This window comes from Trifolium pratense, linkage group LG4 (assembly GCF_020283565.1).
Source record: "Trifolium pratense cultivar HEN17-A07 linkage group LG4, ARS_RC_1.1, whole genome shotgun sequence".
Taxonomy (NCBI): Eukaryota; Viridiplantae; Streptophyta; class Magnoliopsida; order Fabales; family Fabaceae; genus Trifolium; species Trifolium pratense.
The window spans coordinates 5,748,841-5,776,388 of NC_060062.1; the positions used below are offsets into that span (position 1 = coordinate 5,748,841).

At 31.8% G+C, this 27,548-nt stretch overlaps 5 protein-coding genes across 6 annotated transcripts; all 5 read right to left on the reverse strand.

The window, feature by feature from the left end:
- Positions 1 to 481: 481 nt before the first annotated feature.
- LOC123922004 lies at positions 482 to 844 on the reverse strand. The gene has a single exon (XM_045974750.1). It carries the CDS (start codon positions 842 to 844, stop codon positions 482 to 484), a length of 363 nt encoding a protein of 120 aa, XP_045830706.1.
- A 2,675-nt stretch (positions 845 to 3,519) lies between these two features.
- Positions 3,520 to 7,827, reverse strand: LOC123921628. 2 transcript variants are annotated; one of them, XM_045974256.1, is made up of 3 exons: positions 7,142 to 7,827; positions 3,841 to 3,918; positions 3,520 to 3,719 (listed from the first exon to the last, which is right to left on the reverse strand). In XM_045974256.1, exons 1-3 carry the CDS (start codon positions 7,640 to 7,642, stop codon positions 3,714 to 3,716), a joined length of 585 nt encoding a protein of 194 aa, XP_045830212.1. In that variant the 5' UTR covers positions 7,643 to 7,827; the 3' UTR covers positions 3,520 to 3,713. The 2 variants fall into 2 exon arrangements, with proteins under 2 accessions (XP_045830212.1, XP_045830211.1); XM_045974255.1 differs by having other exon boundaries at positions 3,835 to 3,918.
- Positions 7,828 to 9,104: 1,277 nt separating this feature from the next.
- LOC123921629 (protein ALTERED PHOSPHATE STARVATION RESPONSE 1-like) lies at positions 9,105 to 12,991 on the reverse strand. Its single transcript, XM_045974257.1, has 4 exons — positions 12,280 to 12,991; positions 10,756 to 10,931; positions 10,349 to 10,572; positions 9,105 to 10,000 (listed from the first exon to the last, which is right to left on the reverse strand). Exons 1-4 carry the CDS (start codon positions 12,803 to 12,805, stop codon positions 9,208 to 9,210), a joined length of 1,719 nt encoding a protein of 572 aa, XP_045830213.1. The 5' UTR covers positions 12,806 to 12,991; the 3' UTR covers positions 9,105 to 9,207.
- Positions 12,992 to 14,409: 1,418 nt separating this feature from the next.
- LOC123921631 lies at positions 14,410 to 21,901 on the reverse strand. The gene is made up of 7 exons (XM_045974259.1): positions 21,795 to 21,901; positions 21,550 to 21,682; positions 21,351 to 21,454; positions 20,581 to 20,725; positions 20,286 to 20,426; positions 18,481 to 18,608; positions 14,410 to 15,098 (listed from the first exon to the last, which is right to left on the reverse strand). The coding sequence occupies exons 1-7, from the start codon at positions 21,842 to 21,844 to the stop codon at positions 14,741 to 14,743; spliced, it is 1,059 nt and encodes a 352-aa protein (XP_045830215.1). The 5' UTR covers positions 21,845 to 21,901; the 3' UTR covers positions 14,410 to 14,740.
- Positions 15,197 to 18,099, reverse strand: LOC123921630. Its single transcript, XM_045974258.1, has 2 exons — positions 16,058 to 18,099; positions 15,197 to 15,637 (listed from the first exon to the last, which is right to left on the reverse strand). The coding sequence occupies exons 1-2, from the start codon at positions 18,008 to 18,010 to the stop codon at positions 15,341 to 15,343; spliced, it is 2,250 nt and encodes a 749-aa protein (XP_045830214.1). The 5' UTR covers positions 18,011 to 18,099; the 3' UTR covers positions 15,197 to 15,340.
- Positions 21,902 to 27,548: the final 5,647 nt, after the last annotated feature.

Consider the following 27,548-nt stretch of genomic DNA (forward strand, 5'->3'; position numbering starts at 1 on the left):
ACGGAGGGAGTATCACTTTTACAAAATCTAATACTCTCTCCGGTCCTTTTTATAAGAAACACTTTGAAAAAATCTAATACTCTTATAAATTTTAATTTATTTCATGTATACCCTTCTTTAATTACACTTAATTCAACTAACTTACCTATTTTAATAAAATTCTATCTCATAATAAATAAGGACATAACTCAAATTAAACATTTAAAACATTTGAAAAATGATCAAAATTTCTTATAAAAAAATCAATTTTTTTTTCCAAAATGTTTCTTATAAAAGGGACATGAGGGAGTAGTAGTTGATATATATTTACAAGATAATTAATTAGACAACTGAAATCTTTGTACAACTCTATAAATCACAATTCACAAGAAATACAAAATAAAAATATATTGAGTCCAAATTAAGGAACTCAATATTAAACCATGTTGTGGTGCTAAAAAATAAATAAAAAATATTAAACCATGTTGTTAGCTAGCTCTCATCATGTATCTCCAATATTAATTTCATCCTCATCAACCACTTCAATGTTCTTCTCAAATATCTTGGATGATGATGGTGCTGCAAATCGAGCTGAGAATGATCTTGAAAAATCATCAGGATCATTGGAATAACCATCATCAAAATTTTGTAAATAAGAGCTAGGATCATATAGAAACACAGGTGAGGATGATCTAAAAATTGTCCTTTCTCTCTTGATTTTCTTCCACCATTTTTTCAATTTTCTAATCTTCGTTCTAATGACAAACTCATTGACACATACAATACCCTCGTTGCCAATTCTCTCATAATTTGACCACATGTTGTTTATTGTGCTTAGACAATTGCAATTAGTTTCAAGGTCCATGATGGTGTATAATGTGTATATAGAGTTGAGAATATAGGAAGCAAAAAATTGTTTAAGGAATCAATGTGCTTGGAGTGATTGCATTAGTACTTAGATTAAATGCTATTTATATAGTGATGGCATGAACTTACTTTTATTTCTCTTTTTTCAATTTCCTCATCACCACCTCAGCAAAGCACATACTTTTAGCTTAGGATCAAGATTGGATATTAGAAACTCCTTTTGATGATGTCGGTAATTCAAATTTATTTTGTAGTATTATGTTTCTCAAAGCTAGATTAAAATTTCTTTTGATGTCAGCAATTCAAGTTGGTATGATATGTTTTTTAAAGATTTTTTGTGACTGTAATAATACTACGTAGTCACGTGGGCGCTTTAGTTTCAAGTTGTCCATGAGCTTAACTCAATTGATAAGGGACATCACATTTTATATGCAGAAATCGGGGTTCGAACATCGGACACTCCACTTGTCCACCTTAAAAAAAAGTGGAATTTCTAACCATTAGACTACCTGACAAAAAAGAAAAAAACGATTAGAATTTAATTTTTACTTAGAAAAACTAACGATACTTCTTAGAAATCAGTATTGGGCCTAACTCATCCTTACAAACCGGTTTGTAAGGTAAGGATTGTCTCTAGTACATAAACACTTATTTAAGTCATCTCTCAACCGATGTGAGACTCTTAACACACCCCCTCACGCCCAACACTATTGGGCTTGATGCGTGGATATAAACGGTGGGTGGCCCGATAGCGGAAACTTGATAACAGGTGGCCCAACGGATCGTGGAGAGGCTCTGATACCATCTTAGAAATGAGTATTGAGCTTAACTCATCCTTACAAAACCGACTTATAAGGTAAGAATTGCCTCTACTATATAAACACTTATTCAGGCAATCTCTCAACCGATGTGAAACTCTTGACCATACTAATATTAACTACTTGCTGGTTTGAAAGAAGAAAAAAAACTTTTGATTAGGAGAATTACATCACGTGTCATGAAGAATCACCTATTGGAGAAATTTACTTTATTTGCAATGCAAGAGTAACACATCATCAAAGCACTCTCTTTGCAGTTTTTGTAGAAATTGAAAATAAGTTGAAGAAATCTACCAAAGTGATAAAATTAATATAATAAAGCACTCTCTTTGCAGTTTCTTAAACTCATATTCAGAATGTTTCAAGTCCGATGGGACTACATTGGTGTGCCGGTAATAGATTTTGCATTTGGGCCCTTAAGACTTAAACAAAGCTGGTTTATACAACCCATAAACTAAGCAACAATTTGAGGAATATATTAATATTTGTTTTTAGATGCAAACTTATTTAGGTTTAGTGTAAGTCACCAAAGATAAAGATTGGTCGGTCTATAATTAAGCATGCATAATTTAATGACATAATTTTTTATTTTTTTATAAAATTTTCATATCTGTTTAACCGTTTTCTCCTTGTAGACATATGCCTTTTGTGAAGTCATGCATTAATATAACTTTATCATGTCACCCAACACTCTTTTCTCTCATCATCCATTTTCCTCCCAGGTTTCTAGTTTTGATTGGAACTATGGAGAAAATGAAAATAAAGATTATTGTTAAAGTGATCAATGATCCTTTCATCCTTAATTACTCTCTTAATCCTAAAGCTCACAAAGTTTTGGTGGGCCATTAAATTGATATTTGAGTCGATAAAGGAATTAAAAAGGAAAAAGAAAAAAAGAACGGTGAGGATAATTTTGTCACCTTTTATGAGAAATGTTGTGTAAGTAACAAAGCTAAAAGTAAACAAGTGGCTGAGTCAACAAAAAAAAGTAACACTTCACAAATATCCAAAATAATGGAAGAAAACTATTTTCTATGATTCAAAAAAAGAAAATTATTTTCTACATTCTCAATTTCATTCATATTATTTCACATTGTGTTTAGGATGGTACAATTTATTAGAGGCCTAAACTGAAATTTGAAATGAGGTCATGAAAAATAATTAAAAAATTAGAAGTTTTTTTAAGTCTAATTAAATTTTAAAATATTAAACAACACAAGTTTAAATATTAAATACATTATCAAGCTAAGATTGATTATTTTTTCAATAAATCATGGTAGCAAAATTAGTAAGTAAAATTTATACTATGTAACTTAAAATAATTAATTCTAATTAAAATTTATACTATGTAACTTATATTGTTAACTAATTAACATAAAACAATAAAATTGAGGCCTAAATAAATATGAGACCTAATGCGGAAGCCTCACTTACCATCCTCTCGAACTAGTCACGGATGTGTTTGTCCTTTTCTCAATGTTTGTATTTTTAATGTAATTATTGATTATTCATGAATGGAAATTATACAAAGCGGTGAGAGTTTGGGTAACATATTATAAATTGTAGGTTCGATTTTCAGCTCTGTTATAAACAAAAAAAAGTACAATAACAAACAACTATTAGTTCAATTAATGAAGATTGAAAACAAGTTTTGCATTTGAAAAATTGAATGCACAATTTTTAAAATAAATTTTATATTTGAGTACTTAACATGTGCTCGAACACATGATAGTATGACCCAAAAAAAAAATGAAAACATACTATTTTAATGTTGTGATTATATATTTTGTCACTTTAGATTAATTCACTCATATTAAAAAGTTATAATACATAAAAAAAATACTTACAACTCTCATTCTAGAAACTCTCGAATTGAATTTATTAAGATATAAATCAATGAAATTGCTCATATATTAACAAATGTGATCTCATCTTTAGATAATATCACCTTTTCATTAATGTACCCCTTGTAAGTATAGATGTATACATATTATGACCATTACTAACATCTTTTTGAGCCTTCACATGCATTACAGAGCATTTGTGGAATTAGTCCTTCATTTTGTCATTGAAATCATAAACAGAGTTAGTACAAGAGAAGCAAATTACTAATTGACAAATGCAATATCAAGTTATCCAAAGAGAGTAGAGAGTGTACTTACGAACCTACCTTAATCTTAATCTTTTCAACACAATGTTGATGTATAATGGTATGGTTTTTCGAATTCACCAAAACATCACATGATACTTTTATCTGTTAGAACAAACAAACAAAGTCAAATTGAATAAACAAGTCATAAATGTGGAAGTTCTTAATGTGTTTAGTTTTCCTCGTTTTCATCACACAATGACACAAGTTTTTTTTGTCATTTCATACTTATAATAAACTAATTCAACTATTAATTTTATTAAATACTACAAATTTAATCAGTTACTTTATTTGTTACAAGCTCATCGATTATAAATTAACTTATCAACTATATACTAATGTTTACCTAACAGAGAGCTTAATCATTCTGCAAAATAAAAAGGATCGAAACTACAATTAACTATAAATTTCAGCGATTAATTAAGGAGAACAAAAGTTATCATTGAATTATTTTTGAAGAATGAAGTTAAAAAATACTATAATTTAGTCAAAAAATAAAGCTAAATATGTTTTATTTTATTCCTCTAGATATACCAACTTTTTTATTGTCAGTCCTTCTAAATTATTTTCAACTTTGTTTTAGTCAAATAACCTAATGACTAGAAATTCCACCTTTAAGGTGGGTAAGTGGGATGACTGAAGTTCGAATCTCAATATCATGCATATATAATGCAGTGTTCATGCCAACAGAACTAAACTCACGGGACCAAATTTTTCTCCTTTAAAAATATATTTAACCCAAAAAAATGTAAACAAAATAAAAAGTTAACCCAAAAATAAATAAAAATACTATAATAATACCTTGAAAATGTTAGGGAAGTGAAAGAGAAAAAGTCCAAAATGTCCATTAACTCGAACAGAAGTATGAAAGAGCACGCTACCCTTAGCAAGTTCTTTCATCAAATGCGCCACGTCAGAAGAAGAAGTTCACTAAACTCAATCTCACCATACACGTGTTCCAAACCCCACCTATTCACGTGCAAACTCTCCGTCTCCACGTGACCAAGTTTATTCCCACGATACTTAACGTGGATATCAACCTCCGCTAAATTCATCCACAACAAACCTTTGTTATGAATTTTCGCCGTTACTGATAATGACACGTCGACACTTAACGGTGGTAGAGGACTTACCTTCGCTTTTCTCACCTTTAACCTCTCCATTTCAATTTCTGGATAAACTGGCCATAGTAGAAATATTGCCGTTATACAAACTGTTAGAATTACGGTCCATAGAAGGCATACGAGACACGGTGATGGTGGTGGTGGTAAAACAACGTAGTTTTTGTTGTTTTGTTTTGAGTTTGTCATTGGTATTTGAGTGTGAGAGGAGATTAGTAAAAGTTGAGTGAGTAAGTGGTTTTGATTTCATGCTAACATTGTAAGTACTGAGTTGGAAATGAGTAGTGATTAACATTGCGTGAGTGAAGGGTTTTTTCAGGGTTTAGCTTTTGTGTGGGTCTGTGGGAAATTGTGGGGTGGTTTCCTATTTTGTATGTATATTGAGGGTATTTTTGGTATTTCAATTACATCATATTAAAATTACATGCAATCATATAATAAAAAAAGTTTTTTTTGGTTGTCTTATTAAAGTTAATTTTTTTAAATAAAATAGAAAAATTATTTTAAATTTAAAACTTTCGATCTTAACTGAACGGTCAGATTATGTAATTTAAATATATATTTTTTTTATGTCCTTTTTAAGCCATTGTTTTTAGGTTATTTGAATTTTGTTTGTCATGTCAATTTTCAAGTTTATAGTAGGATAATTTATAGTTTATATTATTAGTTAATAGAATAATAAAAGTAGGCTCTTATTGGCAAGATTAATTTTTAAGTTTATAGTGAATAGTTTGTATCTTATAACTTCATATTTTAAAAGTCTTACAATATTTAAGAATTGAGATCAATGATAATTTATAATTTTTTTTTGAAGAAATGATAATTTATAATTAACACGTATATTTCTCAATTCAATATGACATTTTTAAAAACATAAACATACATTAAAATTGTTCACTGTTGAATGATCGAAGTCCAAAGAATGGGGTAAGTGGAAGAATTTTTTTGTGATATGTAAAGTGTGACTTAAAGTTTCACAATGAATAGAAGAGGGGCTGAGCGTGAACAACATATAAGTGAGAGAATCATAAACTAAATTTCTTATGACGTTGTTCTTAACCCATTGTGATGATCCAACGTCCTAAAAGGACTAATAGTGGTATTAGAATCCGTTCAATATGATAGAGTAGGGATGACAAGAAAATCCAAACCCGATAGACCCACTTGAACATAAATCCAAGCCAACAGGCAAAATTCGAGTTGACTGGGTTTGAGTTTGGGTTCGGGTGACACTCGAATATATGGGTGTGGGTTTAGGTAGTATCAAACTCACACCCGAAACTCATTCACGCACCCGTTTCTATATTAAATTACCAATTTACCGCTATGTATTTTGCTCCCTTTTAAGTTATTGAATGTTGTACTGGTGCATGTTGTAGTGATGATAACATCTGATGAATTGTTTAGTAAAAAAAAACTATTTTGAAATTTACAAACTATATTACCAAATTATACTACACTTTGCATTTTATCAAATGTAGTTATGGTCGGGTTTGAGCAGATAATCAATTATGCGTGTTCTTGTTACGGGTTTCGGTGAAAAAAACCAAACCCAACGGGTGTGGGTGTGAGTTTCATTTTTCCACCCAAACAACATTTGGGTTTGGGTGACACCCGAATATATGAGTGTGAGTTTGGGTAGTATCAAACCCGCACCTATGAACACCCATTGTCATCCCTATGATGGAGAGAACAGAAGAGATTCACGGTGTTGGATCACAAACATGAAGAGTCTCATACTTGAAGAAGAGTTTCACACTTGAAATAATACCTATGATCGACTCTTGTTCATAAAAAGTGACAAAATTAAACCCAAGAGACAAATTGTTACCAACCAATCAGTGCATCTTTTCAAGTATATTTATGAAATTCTACAACAAAACTCACTTATTTGGTTGTTCTTATTCCAATATAATATTTTAAATGATATGTTATTCGACTTGATGATATATAATAATAATGATCAACACCTAAAATTTTTAAGAAAATACTTCAGTTTTAACTTCATAAATTATTTATTTTTTGTAATTTAATTAATAAATGTAAATAATTAATCTAGAATACATCACATCATCAGTTTTAAGTCAAAATTCAACAAAATGACTAAAACTGAGTAATTTCTATAATATGAAATTAATTTCGTGCAAAAGTAAATAAAATAAGGACAATTTAGTCAAAATATATATAAATAATAAATAGAATAATACCTTGAAAATGTTAGGGAATTGAAAGAAAAAAAGTCCACGACTCTTTCCTGCAACTCCAACAGCAGTATGAAAACGGACCCTACCCTTAGCAAGATCCTGAATCAAATGTGCCACGTCAGCTGAAGGAAGTCCACCGAACTCAATCTCACCATACACGTGTTCCGAACCCCATCCATTCACGTGCCAACCTTCCGAATCCACGTGACCAAGTTTAAACCCACGATACTTAACGCCGATATCAATTCCCGCTAAATCCATCCATAACAAACCTCTGTTATAAATTTTCGCCGTTACTAATAACACCACGTCAGCACTTAACGGCGGTAGTGGATGAACTTTTGCTTTCCGTACCGTTAACACCTCCATTTCAATTTGTGGATTAACCGGTTTTAGTAAAAAAATTGCCGTTATAAATAACGTTAGAGCCAATGTCCATAAAAGGCAGACGAGACATGGTGGTAAAACGACGTAGTTTTGGGTGTGTTGTTTTGAGTATGTCATTGGTTGTTGTTTTTGAGTTGAAAAAGAAAAAGAACAATGTGAAACGGTTATTGATTATGATTAGTAGTTAAAGGATGTGTGTGCAGAGTGGTTTTGAGTTTGAGGAGAGGGCAACATTGTACTAGGAAGTGTTGTTGAGTTGGAAATGAGTAGTGCTAGTGATTAACATTCATTGCGTGAATGAATGGTTTTTGACGGGTGTGGGAAATTTAGGGAGTGTTTCCTATTTTGTATGTATTTATTTAGTGTCTTTTTGTGGGTAAAATATTGTTGCATGATACTACTATGTTTGTAATCGTAATTAAGATACTATTTCATATTAGGAGGAGATTTGTTAGGAGTTTCACATTGAATATCTTGAGCAGTTGACCTAGTTTGGTGGGGTTCCTCTTCAGCCCTGGTAAATGGGAGGGAAGTTTTGTGCCGGCAGGTGCTCCGACGTTCAAGTGGTAAGAGTGTCGAGCAAATGTTTTAAGAGTTACAGAATAAGAATAATGTACTTGACTCCTCTGGATGAGAGAAGTATATATAGCCTCCAACGTTGGGCCAAAACTATTAATGAGCGTATCAACGCCATGAATTGCTGTCGGAAAACAACTGAGGAGCCTTGTTTGACAGTAAATGTCAATTATTCCAATGTCGGCCGTTACGGTATGGCCGGAACACACATCCTTGGGCTTGTCATGTTGGGCCATATGTTCGACAATCCGTGAGGAGGATCTCCCTAGTTGTTGCGCAATCAAGAACAAAAATGTCCAATGTGGTACTTAAGTCATGAGGTTCTTCCATCTATTAATCTTTTGGTTGAACTCTCTTCATGTGGTTAAGTCCTAACGGGCTTTAACGTATGCATGCTCACAATGTAATGTAGATCTTTTGGATCTTGTTAGTTATGAGACTAATTTTGTGTCCCATGGGATATCTGATATATGTTTCTTTTGTTTACATAGAATTGTCTTACAAATAGACAACTCGACTTAAGTTGTTTTTCTTAGGAGAGTCGTGTTATCAACTCTCCCAAATTCTAATATTATGTTAGCGACAATCATACATTAAGTGTGGTGAAATAGAGAATGGAGAGTTTGAATTCACATCCCAACACATCAAAGAAAGAATGTACATAGATTTCGAAGGAGATTTCTGCAGTAAAGTTTGCCACAGTTTTTACGTAGTTTTAGTTTAGAACCGTCCGATCTAATATGTGCGGCTGAGATTGATTTAAGTGATTTTATAATTTTATTAATCTTAATTGTTTGATCAATATGATTCAATAATTAATGGCGTTGAGATTGAAATTATGTTAAAACTGTGTGTTTCTTTACTGCAGCAAATCTAAAGTTGCACAAACCAAAACAATTAATCACCATAATATACTACTGACAAAGCCACAACTTGATAGATAAAAAAATGATAAGGTTTTGAAAAAGGTATTTTCCTCTCATTGATAGAATACAAATTGAAATATGAACCACAGTGAAAACTACTTTCAATAAGAAAGAATAACAAAGTTAAAATCTTGTTTTCTTTGAATGATATGTTCCAGAGCCACACTTTGTGTTTTACTCTCATGATGAGCTTTGTGCTGATCTTAATTTGTGTGCTATACACCTTAATTCACTATACATTTTAGAAAATTCAAAAGAAAAATCTGTCATAGCTCTAAAAAGTTCTAGCAAGCTATTTTTAAGACACCCCAAAGATTTTTGCCTCACATGTAAGCACTGTCTTTCAAAAGCACTTTTTTCTTCATCCAATCTCTTTTCTAGTTCAATCAAAACTTTCTTCTCCCTAACAACTTCATCCGGAATAAGATCATTAGTATTATCACCTTCTACTCTATTCTGATCAAACTCTTCGAGTCTTTTCTTTTTCTTATATTTGCATTCCCACCGATCAAATCGTTGGCATTTGCGCGTAAGCTCCTTTTGCATCTCCTCGCATTTTCTCTTTAAAACCAACTCTTGTTCTTGTTGTTGATAAAGAGAATCCACCACAGCAACAAAATGTGAAATGGCTTTCAAAGTACGTTCATCAGAAAGTTTCTCTAGATGATCATTCCAAGCATGAAGAAGAATTTGTATATATGGTGAAGAAATCTTTGCCTTTATATCATTTTCGACAAGGATAAGATTCAGTTTTAACCAACTATATAAGGCTTTTATGAAACCCTTTTGATTGTTTATCGACTTTTCAAACTGTGATTCGAACTCTTGCATAACATTCAATAATTGGTATGTTCTATCATGATGGTGTTCACTTGTTTCATTAGGAAACTGAGAATCTAATGATCTTAATAACTTCATAATTATAAACTGCTTCTTATGGTGGTAATGCATAGTTCCCCACATTGTTGCCATCCTGTATAAAAACACTTGTTAGGACTGTTCATTGTTCGGTTTAGGGAAAAACACAAACCGACCTAAAATGTTACAACAGTTTGGTACAACTTGACCAAATTGTTAATGGTTAGTCCTAAGACGAACCACATTGGTATAAGGGTTCGTTGCACGGGAAGTCAGGAACTGTGACGGATAGTTCACGAACTGAACTGATTCAGTTTGGTTAGTGAACTGTCCGTCACAGTTTTGTTCAATTTTTCATTTTTCTTTTTTAAAAGTCCTAACAATTGTGCATAGTCGCAAACTTAGAAAATTAACAATATGCAATTATAATTTATAAATACTGATTGTAAACTTATAAACTCACCCATCAACAAGCTGAACAAGTTTCAGGTACAACTGCTGATCGCGTAAATCGTTTATCTCGGAGATTGTTGAGTCCAATGATTGCACATCTACAATATAAATTGAATCCAAATGACTGACTTCTGCTTTTGCTTTCTCCAATGTTTCTGTGTTTGTACCTCTTTTCTCTAGCTTGTTGACGGTGGCAACTTTTCTATGGTATTCAGATTTTGTTAACTCGGCAGCCTGTGAAACAATATTCAGCTGTAAAATTCAGAACAGAACACAAAAGGTGTAGACCAATGATTGCAGCTACAAAATTGAATGACTTGAAAAAGTAATTAATTAAGAAATTAAAGAAAGTATGGTAAATTTATTAAACTCCTAGCTAGTTCTATTATATATGACATAAGTTTCTACTCAACTCACCTTAACTTCTTTATAAAGTTTCCTTTCCCATGCCAGCAACTTATCTAATACAGTAGCAAGTGTTTCATGTTTCTCTGAATCAAAATCATCTTGCACTTCATCAGTATTCGGTGTTTCTCTGAATGATCGATCCCATGTTACAACTCGCATCACCCTCGCAGAGTAATCAAGGTGTCCTGAAAAAGAAGAAATGCAAAAGTTATAATTCAAAACTAAAGATATAGTTATACAACATGCAATTTCCCTTTACTTGACAGTACTAGCAATCTATGAAGCAATGACATAGACACGACACTAGCACATCTACACACTACACTAATAATAATTCGAGAAAATATGATATTTAAATGTAACCACGAGTGTCAATATAGTGTTAGTGTCCAATGTCAGACACTGAACACGCATTCAATTTGTAGTGTCGGTATTACATAGCTAAAAACCATTAGTACTTAACCTATGAATTAAGTAATCACCAGTTCACCACCATAAATCCATAATTACTCAATAAACATAAATCTCAACATATGAACCAGTACACAAAAAATCAATTCAACTCTTTTCCTATCCCTTTCCCTCTTTCATTATATTATATTATCCACAATAACATATTTAACATTTTTTCCATTATATTATCCCTTTCCCTCCCCTAGCCATAGAGATTCTCAAAGTGCTCTTTGCCAACTATTCCACCAACTATCTCCAAGTGCTAAAGTGTAAGCAAGGATAACATCTATCTGCCAACCATATCACATCTTATTATATACTAATTTTTTTCTATCTCTTTCTTCTTTACAAAGGATAGCACTCATGGTTACTATTAGTTAGTTAAAATAGATTCAGTTATCTCTGTTAGTAGTTAAAACAGTTATCAGTGAGAGCATATTCAGTTTATCTTTTTATCTCTCTCATTTTAATTAGTGAAATTAGCTTCTTAGTATATAGAATGCAGGTATTTTACAACAATTTCAAAATATACTCAAACTCTATTTGATTACAAAGTAGCATACGGTCGAAAAACTAGATTGAAGCCAGTGAGTTTAAAGAGATAGTTGATAACCTAGCATGTTACTCCCGACGCTCCCTCCCCCCGAACTCCTAAAAAGTGGTAGCCGTAGCAGAGTCCTAATTCGCTTGGTGAGGGTGCGGGAGTGGATCCTAGTTTGAATAAGTATAGGAGATGACAACTCAATTTAAGGGGAAGATTGTTAGGTTGAAGCGTGAGTGGTTAGTCCCACATACCTAATGCATAAGGTTTTGGGCGAAGATGTAGGTCTCCATCTCATGTAGTCCACTGATTATGAGAAAGTGTATAAATAAAACAGCCAGAATTCATAAGAGAAGGATCGATATCAAACACTACTTTGTTTTTTTTTTTTGTTTACAATGAGCCGGGGATCTGACCCAGGACCTATAACATACTATTCAAATCCGTCACCACTACTTTGATCATATGAATTTATACACTATAATCTATCTATCACTGAAAAAGAAGGAATGAGAGTATGAAATTTTGTGGTTAATTACCTCTAGTAGAATCAGAAAAATTGGAATGAAAGTGAAGACGAGTAGCCTGAAGAATTATGGAAACATCACGAGCAGCTTCAGAAGCCAATATAAAATGATTATCAACTTCACTCAACACCTGAATCACATTCAAACTCACACTATCTTTTTTCACAAAATCCTTTCTCACACCACCCAAACCAACAACTTCATCATCTTCATCACCATCCTCCTCTTCCAGAACAGTTTCCACCATATCGGATTCAAAATCCGGCATGGTGATAGCACGCCGCAGAGCGGCAGGTACATCAGGAAGAGGAGGAGGAGGTAAAGGAACATCATAGGAAGGAGATAGTACAAAATTTTGTTGTTCCCCTTGAGCAAAATCAATTAGAGCGGCGCCTGCGTTTTTTAGCGAGGCGCCGTAGGAAGAGTGTGCGGCAGCGAAGTAGTTCCGGGTGGAAACCGCCTGTTTCATCAAATAATGACGGTCTTTACATCGCGATATGGCTTCGTCATTCTCTATTTTCGATTGGTAGCAACCCATATTTAATTTTATTTTTTTGGCTTTGGTTTTGAAATTGTTGAAAATTGAAGGTTAGTGTTATTAAGTGTATAGGGAGAGATTCGATTTGAGTGTGACAGTGTGGAAGAGATGAAAGCTTCAGCGTCAAGGTAACTAAACGATGCCGTTTTAGTGGAGAGTGATTGAGTGAATGTTATGTTATTGCTTGGAAAGGGAGAGAGAGAATCTGAACTTTGTAGAAAAGCAGAGTTGTAAAGCATAGGTTCCAATTACGTTGTCATTAAGGTAACTAAACGATGCCGTTTTGGAATATTGGATTATAAGTTGGATTATTTTGTTAGTTAACAACACTATCCAAACTCTTGTAATAAATACAGTAATTTTTTAATATGGCTAAATCTTTTTTGAAGATTTGATATTTAAATATAGTTTAGATTTATATTTACAATAAAATATTATTAGATTTTAATTATAAAAAAAGTTATTTGGATTATTTTTTTAGGGAAGATATTTTTAGGATTTATAATTTTTTTAACTCAATTATGATTTATGATTTATATTTTAATTTAGAATATAAATATATGCGAATAACAATGAGAAAGGGAAAAGGAAAATAAAAATATGAGAATATTCTTTATACAATATTATATCTCATGAGATTTTTTCCGTATAAAAATATATCATACTAAGTTCTTCGTTACAAAAATACAAAAAGTCCCATCACATATTTAAAAGACATGAGTATCTCTAGTTCTCTACCATTCATGTGATATACGTGCAAAATATTTTCGTAAAGAAAAAAGTGCAAAATATTTATTAGTTTACCATTAATTAATCTCTATAAGTTCAAGCTCAATTAGAATTATGTCTAGCTCTACTCATCCTGTCAACAAAAAAAAAAAAAAAAAGCCTAGCTCTACTCAAACACATGTAATATTGATGTAATTTGAATAAACTTCTATTAGATTCAGAAGTAAAATTTATACATAGACATGCCTCATACGAATAACTTGTAATAAAAAATTACTAGTATATTATGGAAAATGCATGACTAAACTATTTGTCATTGTAATAATATTAAAGCAAGTTTGTTTAATTTTTTTTAATATATTTAATATTCTGGATTGGGCCTAAGGATGACCGAGTGTCGAGCACGGTCCAATCCACTAGAACATCGAGGACAGCCCAATAGGACGTGACATGACCCTTCTGCATTAGAAGACGCACATTTACCACGTGCTCCTCCGCTGACGACAGGTGGCCATCCAAACCTAGCCACTATCCCTGATTAGTGGAACGGTTTGACCCAGGATGACGAGCACGAACAGCTCATCCCTACATTCACGTGGAAATCCTGGCAATCATCCATTTATGGGTGGATAAATTCGGCTCATAATGAAGACCTTTGGTCCATCACTAGGGACTCTATATAAACCCTCCTTATTAGAGGGTCGGATATTCTATTCTTTATCCACTTTCTTAGTCGTACATCTACCGACTTAAAAGTCGGAGCAACTACAACCCTCTCTTCGTGGATTGCTCAACTACGGACGTGCTTGTTGACCATCTAACTGTCTTGATCCAGGTAAGATCATTTAACAAAATAAATTAGCACCTTTAAAACATTTTTCATGAAGGAGTAACATATTTTTCTTTTCTTTTTTCTACAAGTTTTTTCTGCAAATGATTCGTCTGATATGAATAAACTTTTCCAACTAAATTTCAAACTTTCATTTGTCTTGTCATGTTGTGGAAGTTCAGCTCCTTTCAATTAAATCGAATCATAGATGGTTTTATAACATGAAATACATTAAGTTATATTCATCTTAATTTTTTGCATTAATCTTCTAATCCTGAAATCCATATGTTGAATACATAGAGCAGAGTAATTAACTAATTAAGTCCACCATGAGGGTTAACCTTAGTCTATCTTATCATGAAATTGTGAATATGTTTCTATGACCTTCCTGTGAAAGCTTTAAAACGAGCAATGAAATCATCGTAATCATGCCATCCACCACCCCACATTCGTGCATTCCCTTTTGATGATGATGTTGTTTCCACTGAAATTGTTGGTTTCATTTCACTTGAATCAATGTCTTTCTGCTTTTCTTGAGAATCTGTTGTTTTGTTTGGACCATTACTTTCACTACCTTTGTTATTAGTCTTTTGTTGTTTGATGTAAGGAGGTGGAATGTGCCAAAAGGAATTTGGCTTCTTGATTTCTTTTACTTGTTCATCATCATCATCATCTTCAGATATGCTTCCAAATGAACTTGAACTTGCTTTTCTTCCATGATAATGTGATGACGATCTGTAACGGATAAATTAGATTCAGGGACAAACCGGTAGAATCAAGTCTCAAAGTAGGAATTCTAATGGTTTGAACAGAATTCGGTACAAATGAGAAATGTAAAGATAAATTGAGAGTTTGTTTTTGAGAGAAGAAGATAATTGTTCATTCATTGATTCCTTTTCAAAGTGAGGCACAATGCCTTTAAATACAACCTAAAGGATAAAAATGTAAAATGACATAAAATAAACTATTATATAAGATTAAAATAAACTACTTAATTCATGATATTTATTTCCCATTACAATACCCTCCCCTTCAAACATCCTTGTCCTCAAGGATGAACAATCACAAGTGCCGTGTTTAAGAGGCAACACTTTCCATTTGCTTAGAACTTTAGCATCTCGAACATTTCCTCTATTAATCATCTTCCTATGTAGAATAGCCACAACAAAACTAACATTAGTAGCAACCTTCCGCGATCCATTCTTCGGTTGCCAATCCTTCAAGTTGGTTAAAACTTTAGGAGCATGAAAACTACCCTTGTAGATCATCTTCCTCTGCAAAATCAACCATTTATGAACTTCATAATAGGCAGCCTCAAAACAGTGCAGTTTCAAATAAGCAAACAATAGAGCCTTCCGATATATTGTATCTCCTTTAATATATTGAAGCATTTCAAGTGCATAGCAAATTTTGACCAGGAATGTATTGATCTTCATGCAATGTTTCAGACAAACAAAAAATATAGCACTTTCATCTTGTTTTAAATTAAACTTGAGCATTACCAAACTAGTTGAGTTCAATAATTTGAGTGCTTGTAAGTTCTTTTTTCTACCTAAAGGACCACACAAGAGAACACACAATTGATGAATAATCATGTGAGATGATTTTGTCAAAAGCTCCAAGGTCAGTTTTGGATGTCCAAAGTGAATTCGCATTATTTCAAAACATAACAAGCCAATCTCATTACCACCAACCTTAGAAACACAATAAACACATCTGCCATCTGCCCTGTCACCAAAATAACAATGACTTTTTGCCATAATAGAACTACACTCGTCATAAAAAAAACCATTCAAGCAGCTCCAAGTGTGAACATGTTGCATTTCAATTACCATGTGAATATTGCAAGTAGGAAGTTCCGAATTATTGTTGAAACTATCCATGTACACACAACACAGTTGAACGCTATGTGGGATCGCTTGAGCATATGATATGTGAATCAATTTACTGACTAGAGGTTTAACTCCCCTCAATACAAACTTCTTTCCAAATATTAAAAAGTCCATTTGAAGCTTAGAGAAGTTATGAAGAACTGAGCTAAGTGAGTTTAGCCCCCAATTTCCAAAACTTAAATCACAACATTCCAGAGGTAACATCTTCATATCTGATGTGAAAGTAATTGGTGTTATCTTCCAATATGGTTGAGATTTATCATGATAGGCCTCTTGGTTAGGAATAAAAATGCTAATATTCAGAAATTTATCATTAAAGTTCACAACCCCATTTGCTTCCAATATTAGAGTACTAATGAGACCATTTGATTCCTTTGGCATGATCATTTCTCTATGAAAAATAATTATGGGTGACATTTGCTTTAAAAACAATACCGAACTAACCTTTTTCCATTTCCAACCAATTTGATTGTGACTTTTCTTATGTCTAACATCAGTTCTCATGCATATGCGGCCAACACAAGAAAGCTCAAAGCAATTTCTACTATCACCAAGCATGTGCCACTCTTGAAATACCCTGCTGTAAGCATTGTGTGGGCTATAATAAATTGGTTTGTGTTTTCCCTTTAAATCCTCTAAAATTAGAAGACAAAATTCACAGTTATTGTGCAGAAACCATGAATCCATCACCCCTATGCACCTTGAATGATTAGTAGCAGGACATCTATCACAAGGTAAGGTTCCACTCATTCTATAAAGACAACATCCATATTCATTTATGTTAAAATCATCTTCATAATTATCTGGATGTTTCCTAACCTTTAATTCTAAAATAAAATTCATAGTTACCTCAGCTTCATAATGAGCGTGTCTTCCAAAATACCAAAACTCCCAATAGTATAAACTCAACATATTGAATAAGGTATAGTGACTAGGCATAATACACATCCTATTAATGCCTTTGGACAAATCAAATTCAACAGCTTGCTCATTATCCATGCATCTATTGATGATGACACTCCAAACAGCTATGTGGCCCTTTGGCATTTCATCAAACAGTTGGAGGGAACTTTGCAACATTGAAAAATGCTTTGCAGTAGTAACCAACAGAGAAAAATTGAGTGACGATGATTGAACCGCAACCCAATCAGGTGGTTCTGGAGGTATTGGCAATGACATTGTTGATGGAAATTGAACCGAAATAAAAACAGAAGAAATTGGAGGAAACAAGAGAGAAATCATTCCACCGGGATCAAAACATTTGAGCTTGTTGAGGTTTAGAGAAATTGATTGTGCAGACACATCAATTGTGTTAGATGACAGTGGTTTGATTTTTACCTTACTCAAGAGTTGCAGATTGGATGGTGATGAATGTTGTTGTGCAGATTGGAAGGTTTGATTTTTACCTTTTGAGAGTGGGATAGATCCTGTCATAGTTGGTTTTTGGTTCAACGATGTGGATTTCAACTGCTGCATTGTGGGCATATGGTTAAACACTTGGAGTGACAGCCTCGGAACCGCGCTACTATAGTTTAAGAAAGAAGAGTCGTGGTCAAGACTCTTCATCTCTGTGTTCATCTCTAAATTTGAATCTGCCACAACTTTTTCTTCAAGCTGTGCCTTCTTTGTGCAATCATCGGACAATGTCGAATTAGAGAAAACTGTCGTTGAATCGGAGTGTAAAAGTGATTTTGGTGGACATGAAAAGGGAGCTGGGATGTGGTGGTTAAAATCATTATCCCGTTCCTCATCCATCTCTACTACTTTGAATCGAATGCGCTTATGCTTCGATGCATGATCTCGAGTAAAAATTTCATCGCATAATAAACATAAACCCAATTCCATCTTCTCTTCCACTTCGAAAGCACTCAAAATTTCACGGATTTGTATTTTTCAGCCATCATGAGCGCGCCAAATCGATGGCTCTAGATACCAATTGTAACGGATAAATTAGATTCAGGGACAAACCGGTAGAATCAAGTCTCAAAGTAGGAATTCTAATGGTTTGAACAGAATTCGGTACAAATGAGAAATGTAAAGATAAATTGAGAGTTTGTTTTTGAGAGAAGAAGATAATTGTTCATTCATTGATTCCTTTTCAAAGTGAGGCACAATGCCTTTAAATACAACCTAAAGGATAAAAATGTAAAATGACATAAAATAAACTATTATATAAGATTAAAATAAACTACTTAATTCATGATATTTATTTCCCATTACACGATCTGTCGGTGTCTGTGTCTGTGCTTGTTGTTTCATCATCACTACTGTTTTGGTGCCTTGCCTCATTTTCTTTGGATTTAATGAAGTCACTTTTATCTTTGTGTTCTCCTCCACTTCCATTAGGCCTCCCCTGTTATTGGTGGTCAGTTTATGTATGTATTATTAAGAAATTAGATTCACCGAGTCAACTTGATCATTACGCATTTTGAGTCCTAATAAGTGACTGTTCGATCTTAATCAGACGATTCAAATAACAGCAAATTTTAAAATAAGACTTGTATATAGTTTTGGTGTCACTATTTTGGTCATTCATTTCTAAAGACATGAATTTACACACTCAATTTTCAAAATGTTTTTCCCCTCTCTATATCTGCAGTTTAAGGTTGAATTAACATAATGCACTAAGTGAGATGCTTACGTGGCTATTCAATTAATGATGTGGCATTGTCTAGTTGGATTTTCACTAAACAATTAAGGTTTAAATGCAGTTTTGGCCTCCCAATTTCACAATTGCTTGATTTTGGCCCCCTACATTTCAATTGCTTGATTTTAACCCCCTAAGTTTCACAATTGCTTGATTTTAGCCCTCCAGGTTTCAATTGCTCGATTTTGGCCCCCAAGTTTACCCCATTTTGCATTTGCTAGCCCCCCGTTGACTTTTTTGACTAAAAATTGCTTATGGGACATTTTTAAAAAAAAATTAAAATATGTTTTAATTAAAAAAAATAATATTTTCTTTTATAAAAATGTATTAAATTTTTTTTTAATAAAAGGTTTAATAATTCTTTTTTATTTAAAAAAAAAAGTTTACAAAGTTTTTAAAAAATAGTTCATATAATTATTTTTTTACTTTTTTATATAACAAAATTATTTTATAAACTACATATAATAAAAAAATTATTTTATAATTTAGTTTTTTTTTAAAAAAATTGTAATTTATTTATATATTTTTAAATACTTATTTAATTTTAAAATGCCACATAACCAATTTTTAATCAAAAAATTCAACGGGCGGCTAGCAAATGCAAAAGGGGGTAAACTTGGAGGCCAAAATCGAGCAATTGAAACTTGGATGGCTAATATCGAGCAATTGCAAAACTTAGTGGATTAAAATCAAGCAATTGAAACGTGGGGGGCCAAAACCAAGCAATTATGAAACTTGAGAGGTTAAAACTGAATTTAAGCCAACAATTAATTTATATTGTAATCATTCATAATTTGTTATGCATGTGCAACCGTTGATTTATTTATCAACAATTATTATTACTTATTTTATTTTCTAAAGTGTGAATGACTAATTTTAGAGTGCAAAATCTACAAAATCAAGGACCAGAGTTGGTGAATCTGATTTTTTTATTTTGGCTTAACTACACATTTGGTCCCTTACGTTTATTTTAGGTTTCAATTTGGTCCATTACGTTTAAAAAGAATCAATTTGGTCCCTTACGTTTATTTTAGGTTTCAAGTTAGTCCTTTCCGTTAGTTTTGTCACTAACACCGTTTGAACAGTACACGTGTCAGCGTGTCAAAGTGCCACGTGTCAGTCCACGTATGCAAATTGACTGCCACATGTGACAAAATTGACGGAAAGGACTAACTTGAAACCTAAAATAAACGTAAGGGACCAAATTGATACTTTTTAAACGTAAGGGACCAAATTGAAACCTAAAATAAACGTAAGGGACCAAATGTATAGTTAAGCCTTTTATTTTTGTACATACTCGATTATGAATTCCAACTCATATTTCTGATGATATAAAATGCAACTGCTTGGATAAAAATTATTCACAATATGAAATTTACTTACTTCAAATAGTGATGGATGTGCATAAAGTCTTAACTTCAAAGCCTTTGCATCCCAATCTATAGAGAACTCTTGTGCAATATCATATAATAACTTAATCTTCATTTCTCTTGTGTGAGGGTCTCTTCTCAATCTCTCAACAAACTGAAGAACAACAATTATATTATTTAAGCAAGCCTCAAAAACAAAAATAAGTATGTTCAAAACAAATATTACTAATAATTAACAAGAAATTGTATTTATATTCTTTTTATAGTAAGTAATAGTATACTCTAGAATAGTGGATAATTGGTGTTACCTCTTTATTTATGTATGGTTCAAGAGAATTTCCATATTTTTCTGTAAACAATGTTCTGAGGTCACGCAATTCTGGTAGATCAGAAAGTCTTGCTGTAGCATACATCAATGATGGTATTGCTTCCTTGCATTCCTCAGGGCAATCACTATATAAGAAAATTTTCAATTGCCAACATAAACTTTGATAATGACTTGTATAAGTTCAAATTCTGTCAGATACGGTTATAAAAATGGTCATTAATGTCACTTTAATAAATAATAAATTGTGTAAATGTCCATTTTAGTCCCTCTCGCTTTGCTATAGGGTGTATCAAATTGGCCCCTCACTATAGAAACAGATTTCCTGCGGTTATAAGGTGTTGTAACTGATTTGGACCGTCCGATCTCTAATTGACGATTGTGATCATTTTACTTTAAAAAACTGTATTTTAAATTTGAACCGTCTGATCTCAAATCAACGATCATGATTAATTAGCGTGTGAAACTGCGTCATTGTAATCCCGATCCCCTCACTATCATACTATTTTTTCATGTTTGAAAATTGAGACATAATTTAGTGCATGCATAATGCATATATAGAAAGAGAAAACTAATATGTACTGACAATGTAAAATAACTTTATGTTGTCAACTAATATTAACTCTTTTTTCTGCCATTTCACCCAATTTTTTTTATATGACATGACTAAATAATAATTTTTTATTGAATGATCGTATAAAACTATTTTATATAGTCAATGCATCTCTATTAAACTCATAGAAAATCACACACCTCTGTTTAATTATGTCTTCAAGATGATCCGATATGCATCCAATAAACTTTTCAATGAATTCATAGCATGATAATTTTTTTTCCTCGAACAGAAACCATTCAGTCTGCTTCAAATGCAAAGAGCAATTATGTCTTCAAATTAAAAATGTATCCGATATTCGATATGTCTTCAAATACAAAGGAACAAAGAAAATGTTACCCTTTTATATGCATCATAATCAAGTCTTCTCCTAAGAAGTTCAACGATGTCACTCTTTGTAAACTTCTGAATAGCTCTTCTCCTTTTCTCCATCATCTCTAACCGAGTCTTTATACACTTTACATAATATATACTATTTTTTTTCGAAGTGAAATCCAAAACATAAGTTAGAAAAACATGCACCATGTAAAGATTTATTTTTTCAAAAAATAAAAGGTAGAGTACCAATATTTAAAAATTAGTACCATTTTGAATAGAATTTAGGCTTCAATAGCCAACGAAACATCTGTATCATTGAATAAATGAGGAGGCCCAATTGGATAAAAAGGGAAATGACTTTTTTCTTCTTGTATATTTTAGAGGCTATGTTGTGGTAAAGTTAAATAAAATGTATGTGTATTTAGAATGATTGAACATAAAGTTAAGGTAAGAATCAACATTGAGGAGAACTCAAAGAAAAGAAATGAAGCTCTCCCATGAAGAGAAAAACTCAAAACTGCATAGAGAGGGAATAAAGATGGATATAAAGTGGTAGTTAATCAATGTAAGTTTCTATCTTGGTCTATTAATAAAGAACTACTTCATCTCACGATGCTTCCTTTTCACTTGAATTATATCCTTTATTAAAAAAAAAATATATTTATAAAATACATAGGGAAATGTATTTTTTATTAACCAAATCAATTTAGTTAAAATGTTTACACTATCAATGCATAGAAATTAATCTCTATGAATTAATATAATGGTTAAATAAATTTTTGGTTTATATAAATATCTCATATTTTATTTTTAGTCTCTATAAAAAATTTCAGCAATTTTTGATCTTCCAAATATTCCCTGTTTTTAATCAACTCTTGTGTACTTTCAAAAAAATTAATTGTTTTTTTATTCATATTTATAATATTACTAGACGCTTACCCGTGTGATGCACAGGTCTTATGCTCTATTTTATATTATAACGTCAAAAAATTATTTGTACAAGTAGTAATTTAAAATTGAAATAATAGGTATTATCAAAATAATAGTAACAATAAAAGCAATCTAAATGTGATATAGATGTTAAATATGTGTTTATTTATTTATACATCACATTTGAAGTTACTTTGATATTTTCTTCGTTAACATTGGTTAGCAATATCTTTAACTCATTCTTTAAAATAACTTTGGATATGACAACATATAATTGACCATGAAAAACAATTGACATTGAATAAGGCATGATTCTGAGTTGAATAAACTATTTCATTATCGAATTTGTCATTTATATTAATTTGAAACTCATTTGAGCAAAGATAAACCAACTTAACTCATACTCAAAATCGAATATGATAAAAATCATATGGTGCATACCAACCATTAGTAATTTTTTTTTACTAACATTAGGAAGTAGTCCTAACAATCGACCAACTCCTTATATACACAAAGAATGGACAAATTTTGAACATTAACTATTTTGAACAAAAACATTAAGTATCTATCTATATATATATATATAAATCCTAGATAGTTATCATATTAGTTCTCTAAACCCTAATCCACTTAAGCCAATGAAATTTCTTCATTTAGCCATGTCATCCACTTACAATGTCACATCATTTCTCCTTACATTATTGTCATATTGATCAACTTTTCATATACCTACATTTATATTTGTAATGATGCATTAATATATATAAAAAAACTGCCCAATTATATTAAAAAAAAATACCCGATTATATGTTTATATAAGAAAAAAAAGTATGGACTAATGGAAACAAATAGTCACTATAATGATTGAATATATCTAATTAAAAGGAAATAAAATAGTCATTAAATCATCATATTTTGCTAAACAATTGTTTAAACAATTGTCACTAAATCATTTTGTTTAAATCAATACAATACACAAAATAATAAAATTAAAAAAAAATAAAATGGATAAAAACCCAAAACAATAATAATAATAATAATAATAATAATAATAATTATAATTATAATTATAATTATAATTATAATTAGTACCACACATTAAATGGATGTAAGTGATGTGGCTAAATGAAAGGTTTTGATTGGTTTGTGGCTGCGGGGACGAAAAGGATGTCGCATCACTCCCTTATATTATATCATTCTAATTTCTATGTACTCTTCATATACCAATAACATTTATATAGATAGATGACTTTTCAAGTTTTTTTTTTTTTTTTGTAAATAACCTTCTTCACATTGTCTACTAAAATTTGATTAAGATTTTAGGTGGACGTTTTTTTTTTCCAAGTTTTTTTTTCTTTTTTTTTTTACGGTGCAACATACTAACATTGTTTTTTTACTATGCAACATAGTAACATAGTTACATTTAGGTCCATTCTTTAATCAATAATCGTTTATTTTTATTTAGCTAAACAAAGTATAATATATAATTATTTAAAGCAATGATGATGAATAAAATACTAATGTAACTTCAAATGTGGTGTATAGAGAAGTTTTTCGAAATGTATAAACACATATTTTATATCAATATATTATATTTAGATTATAATAATAATAATTATTTTTATTGTTGTTTTTATTATTTTGATAATACTTATTGTTTTAACTTATACAAATAACTTTTGCACGTTATAATATAAAATAGCGCATAACACCCGTACATCGCACAGGTAAGGGTCTAGTCTCACACCCGTGCGATGCACAGGTATTATGTGAAATTTTATATTATAATGTTGAAAAATTATTCGTATAAATTGTAACAATAAGTATTATCAATAAAAAAATGAAATTCACCTCAAATCATTTGAATTTTTTACATTTTTCAATAAAAAAAATCAATATTAACTATTATGAGAAATAAAAATTCAAAAGAGATCCAATTTTATATTTTTGCAATTTTGATAAATAATATTCTGTTATTATAACTTCTTTAATAATAGAAAAAATGATTTCATTAAAAAAAATAATACTTATATATTAATTTACTAACCCAATGTACCTGTACATGTGAAATTATCGCATGTACCATAGAATTTGCCATTTTATTTATGGTTACCGGATCCGGTTGTATATTACAGTAAATTATTAATTTTAAAGGAATCACCGTTTCTTGAACAAAAGGCAAACAAGACCACACACGCTCAAGCAAGAATCACACACGAGTGATAGTACTATCAGTCTCTGTGACTTCCTCTTCAAAACCTCCAAACCCATTTCATTCCCATTTCAAACCCATTTCAAACCCATTTCATTCTTTTAAACCCATTTCACGAAGAACATGTCAAGTAGAGAAGACCAAAAATATCAAAGAAGACTTTCTTTGGAGTCTGCAACTCATCTATCATCTTCATCATCAAATGCTGCTAGAAATCTTGAATATGAAAGAATTCCTTGTGGAAATTATGAAAGAATTACATTGAGGAGAAGAAACTTTCCACTTGTTACAAGATGGCGGGTCACGCGGGTGACCATGGCGAGAGGGAAAAATCGGAAAAGGAATGACCTTGCTGCTATGATGGAAGTAAGTTTCCTAAGAGTGTGTTTGGATGAGAGATTCTAGAAATTCAAGGGATTTTAAATACTAGGCAATTCAATTGATTCAATTGAATTCCCTTGATTTTCAAATTCCAGTGTTTGGATAAAGTGTTGAAATTCCATCAATTGTAAAATTCTTTGTTTGGGTAATGTAATTGACTATAAACATGATTTCCCCATGTTGTGTCTCAAACAAGATCAATTTATGGTGATACTCAATCTATGCATATTTGTTTCTAGTTTGCTTCATGACAAATGGATTTTTCAAAAGGCAATAAAATAAACAACACGTTGAAACATAAGTTTACCGTTTCAAATACGGTGATCGCTGGTGATGATGAAGACCCAATAAAAATATATGAAGGCAGTTATGAAGATCCTACAACGGATGGTTGGGGAAAACGCGAAGTCGCCATCAAGAGGATACCAAATGTGTCTAAAGACAAAAATTCTTTCTTTGTTTAGGTTTTTCGGCCGATTTTGGGGTTTATAGCCGATTTTAGGATTTTGGGTCAATTTTAGGTTTTGGGCCGAGTTTTTTGGGTTTAGGGACGATTTTAGATTCTTCGGCCGATTTTTTGGATGTTGGCCGATTTTGGGTTTTCGGTCGATTTTTGAGTTTTCGGCCGATTTTTTGGGTTTTCGGCCGATTTTAGGGTTTATAATCGATTTTTGGAATTTTGGCCGATTTTAGGTTTTTTTGCCAATTTTTCGGGTTGTCGGCCGATTTTAGGGTTTATAGTCGATTTTTTGGATTTTGTCCGATTTTAGGTTTTATGCCGATTTTTTGGGTTTTCGGTCGATTTTTGGTTTTTCAAACGATTTTTTGGGTTTTCATCTGATTTTAGGGTTTATAGTCGATTTTTGGAATTTTGGGCGTTTTTAGGTTTTTCTGCCGATTTTTCGGGTTGCCAGCCGATTTTAGGGTTTATAGTCGATTTTTGGGATTTTGGCCGTTTTTGGTTTTTGGCCGATTTTTTGGGTTTTCGATCGATTTTTGGTTTTTCGGCCGATTTTTTAGGTTTTCAGCCGATTTTAGGGTTTATATTTGATTTTTGGAATTTTGGGCGATTTTAGGTTTTTCTGCCGATTTTTTGGGTTTTCGGCGGATTTTAGGGTTTATAGTCGATTTTTGGGCTTTTGGCCGATTTTTGGTTTTTTCTGCCGATTTTTTGGATTTTCGGCCGATTTAGCGTTTATCGTCGATTTTAGGTTTTTCGGATAATTTTAGGTTTTTAGGTTTTCGGCCGATTTTTTGAGTTTTCGGTCGATTTTTGGTTTTTCGGCCGATTTTTTGAGTTTTCAGCCGATTTTAGGGTTTATTGTTGATTTTTGGAATTTTGGCCGATTTTAGGTTTTTCTGCCGATTTTTCGGGTTGCCGCCGATTTTATGGTTTATAGTCGATTTTTTGGATTTTGGCCGATTTTAGGTTTTCGGCCGATTTTTTGGGTTTTCGGTCGATTTTTGGTTTTTCGGCCGATTTTTTGGGTTTTCGTCCGATTTTAGGGTTTATAGTCGATTTTTGGGCTTTTGGCCGAATTTAGGTTTTTTCTGCCAATTTTTTGGATTTTCAGCCGATTTAGCGTTTATCGTCGATTTTAGGTTTTTCAGCTAATTTTAGGTTTTACGATTAATTAGTAATTTTTAAAAATTTATAGAGAAGAAGGAATTTCAAATACTCCCTCCGGTCCTTATATAAGGAACAATTTAGAAAAAATACACATACCAAGAAACCTTATCTTTCTTAATAAAAATTCTAAAATTTTACAATCTATTCCAAAACTAACCTTGGTGTATTAATTTATCCTTAGGGAATATGTCACTCTAATTAATGCATAACTTTGGAATTGATACAATTTAATAAGGGTAAAAATGGAATTGTAAGAATAAATTTAATGATTGTTTCTTATAAAAAGGACCAAATTTTTTTTCCAAATTGTTCCTTATAAAAAGGACCGGAGGGAGTACTTTGGTTTTAGGTGTCATTTTGAAATTCTCTAAATTTAACTTGAACAAAATACTTTATAAATTTCCATCATTTTGAAAATTCTTCAAATTTTCATCCAAACAATGAAATTCACCTCAAATCATTTAAATTCCCTCAAAATATTACTTTACCTCAAAAAATTCTCTCATCCAAACACACTCTTAGAAAACTGTACGAAAGTGCCGCGAAACGGTGTTGCTTAAAACCATGTGCAAGTCAAAGTCAAACTATAGCGAGTGATTTGAGAAAGTATAATTAATGTTATGTACAACACAGAAAGAGGTGAATCATTGGAGTTGGAAAATGCAAAATAAACAAAATTTTAAGTGGGAGAAGATCCCTTTACACACAACCACTATCTGACCATGACCAATGATCCTAGTAAGAAATATTTCAAAAAGTTACAAAGAAATTTACCAAAAATTAATGTGAAAATACAAACTCAGCTCAACTTTTTCTTCTCCGAAAGTATTGGACTCTACGTACTAATATATTCTTCATTTATGTTTC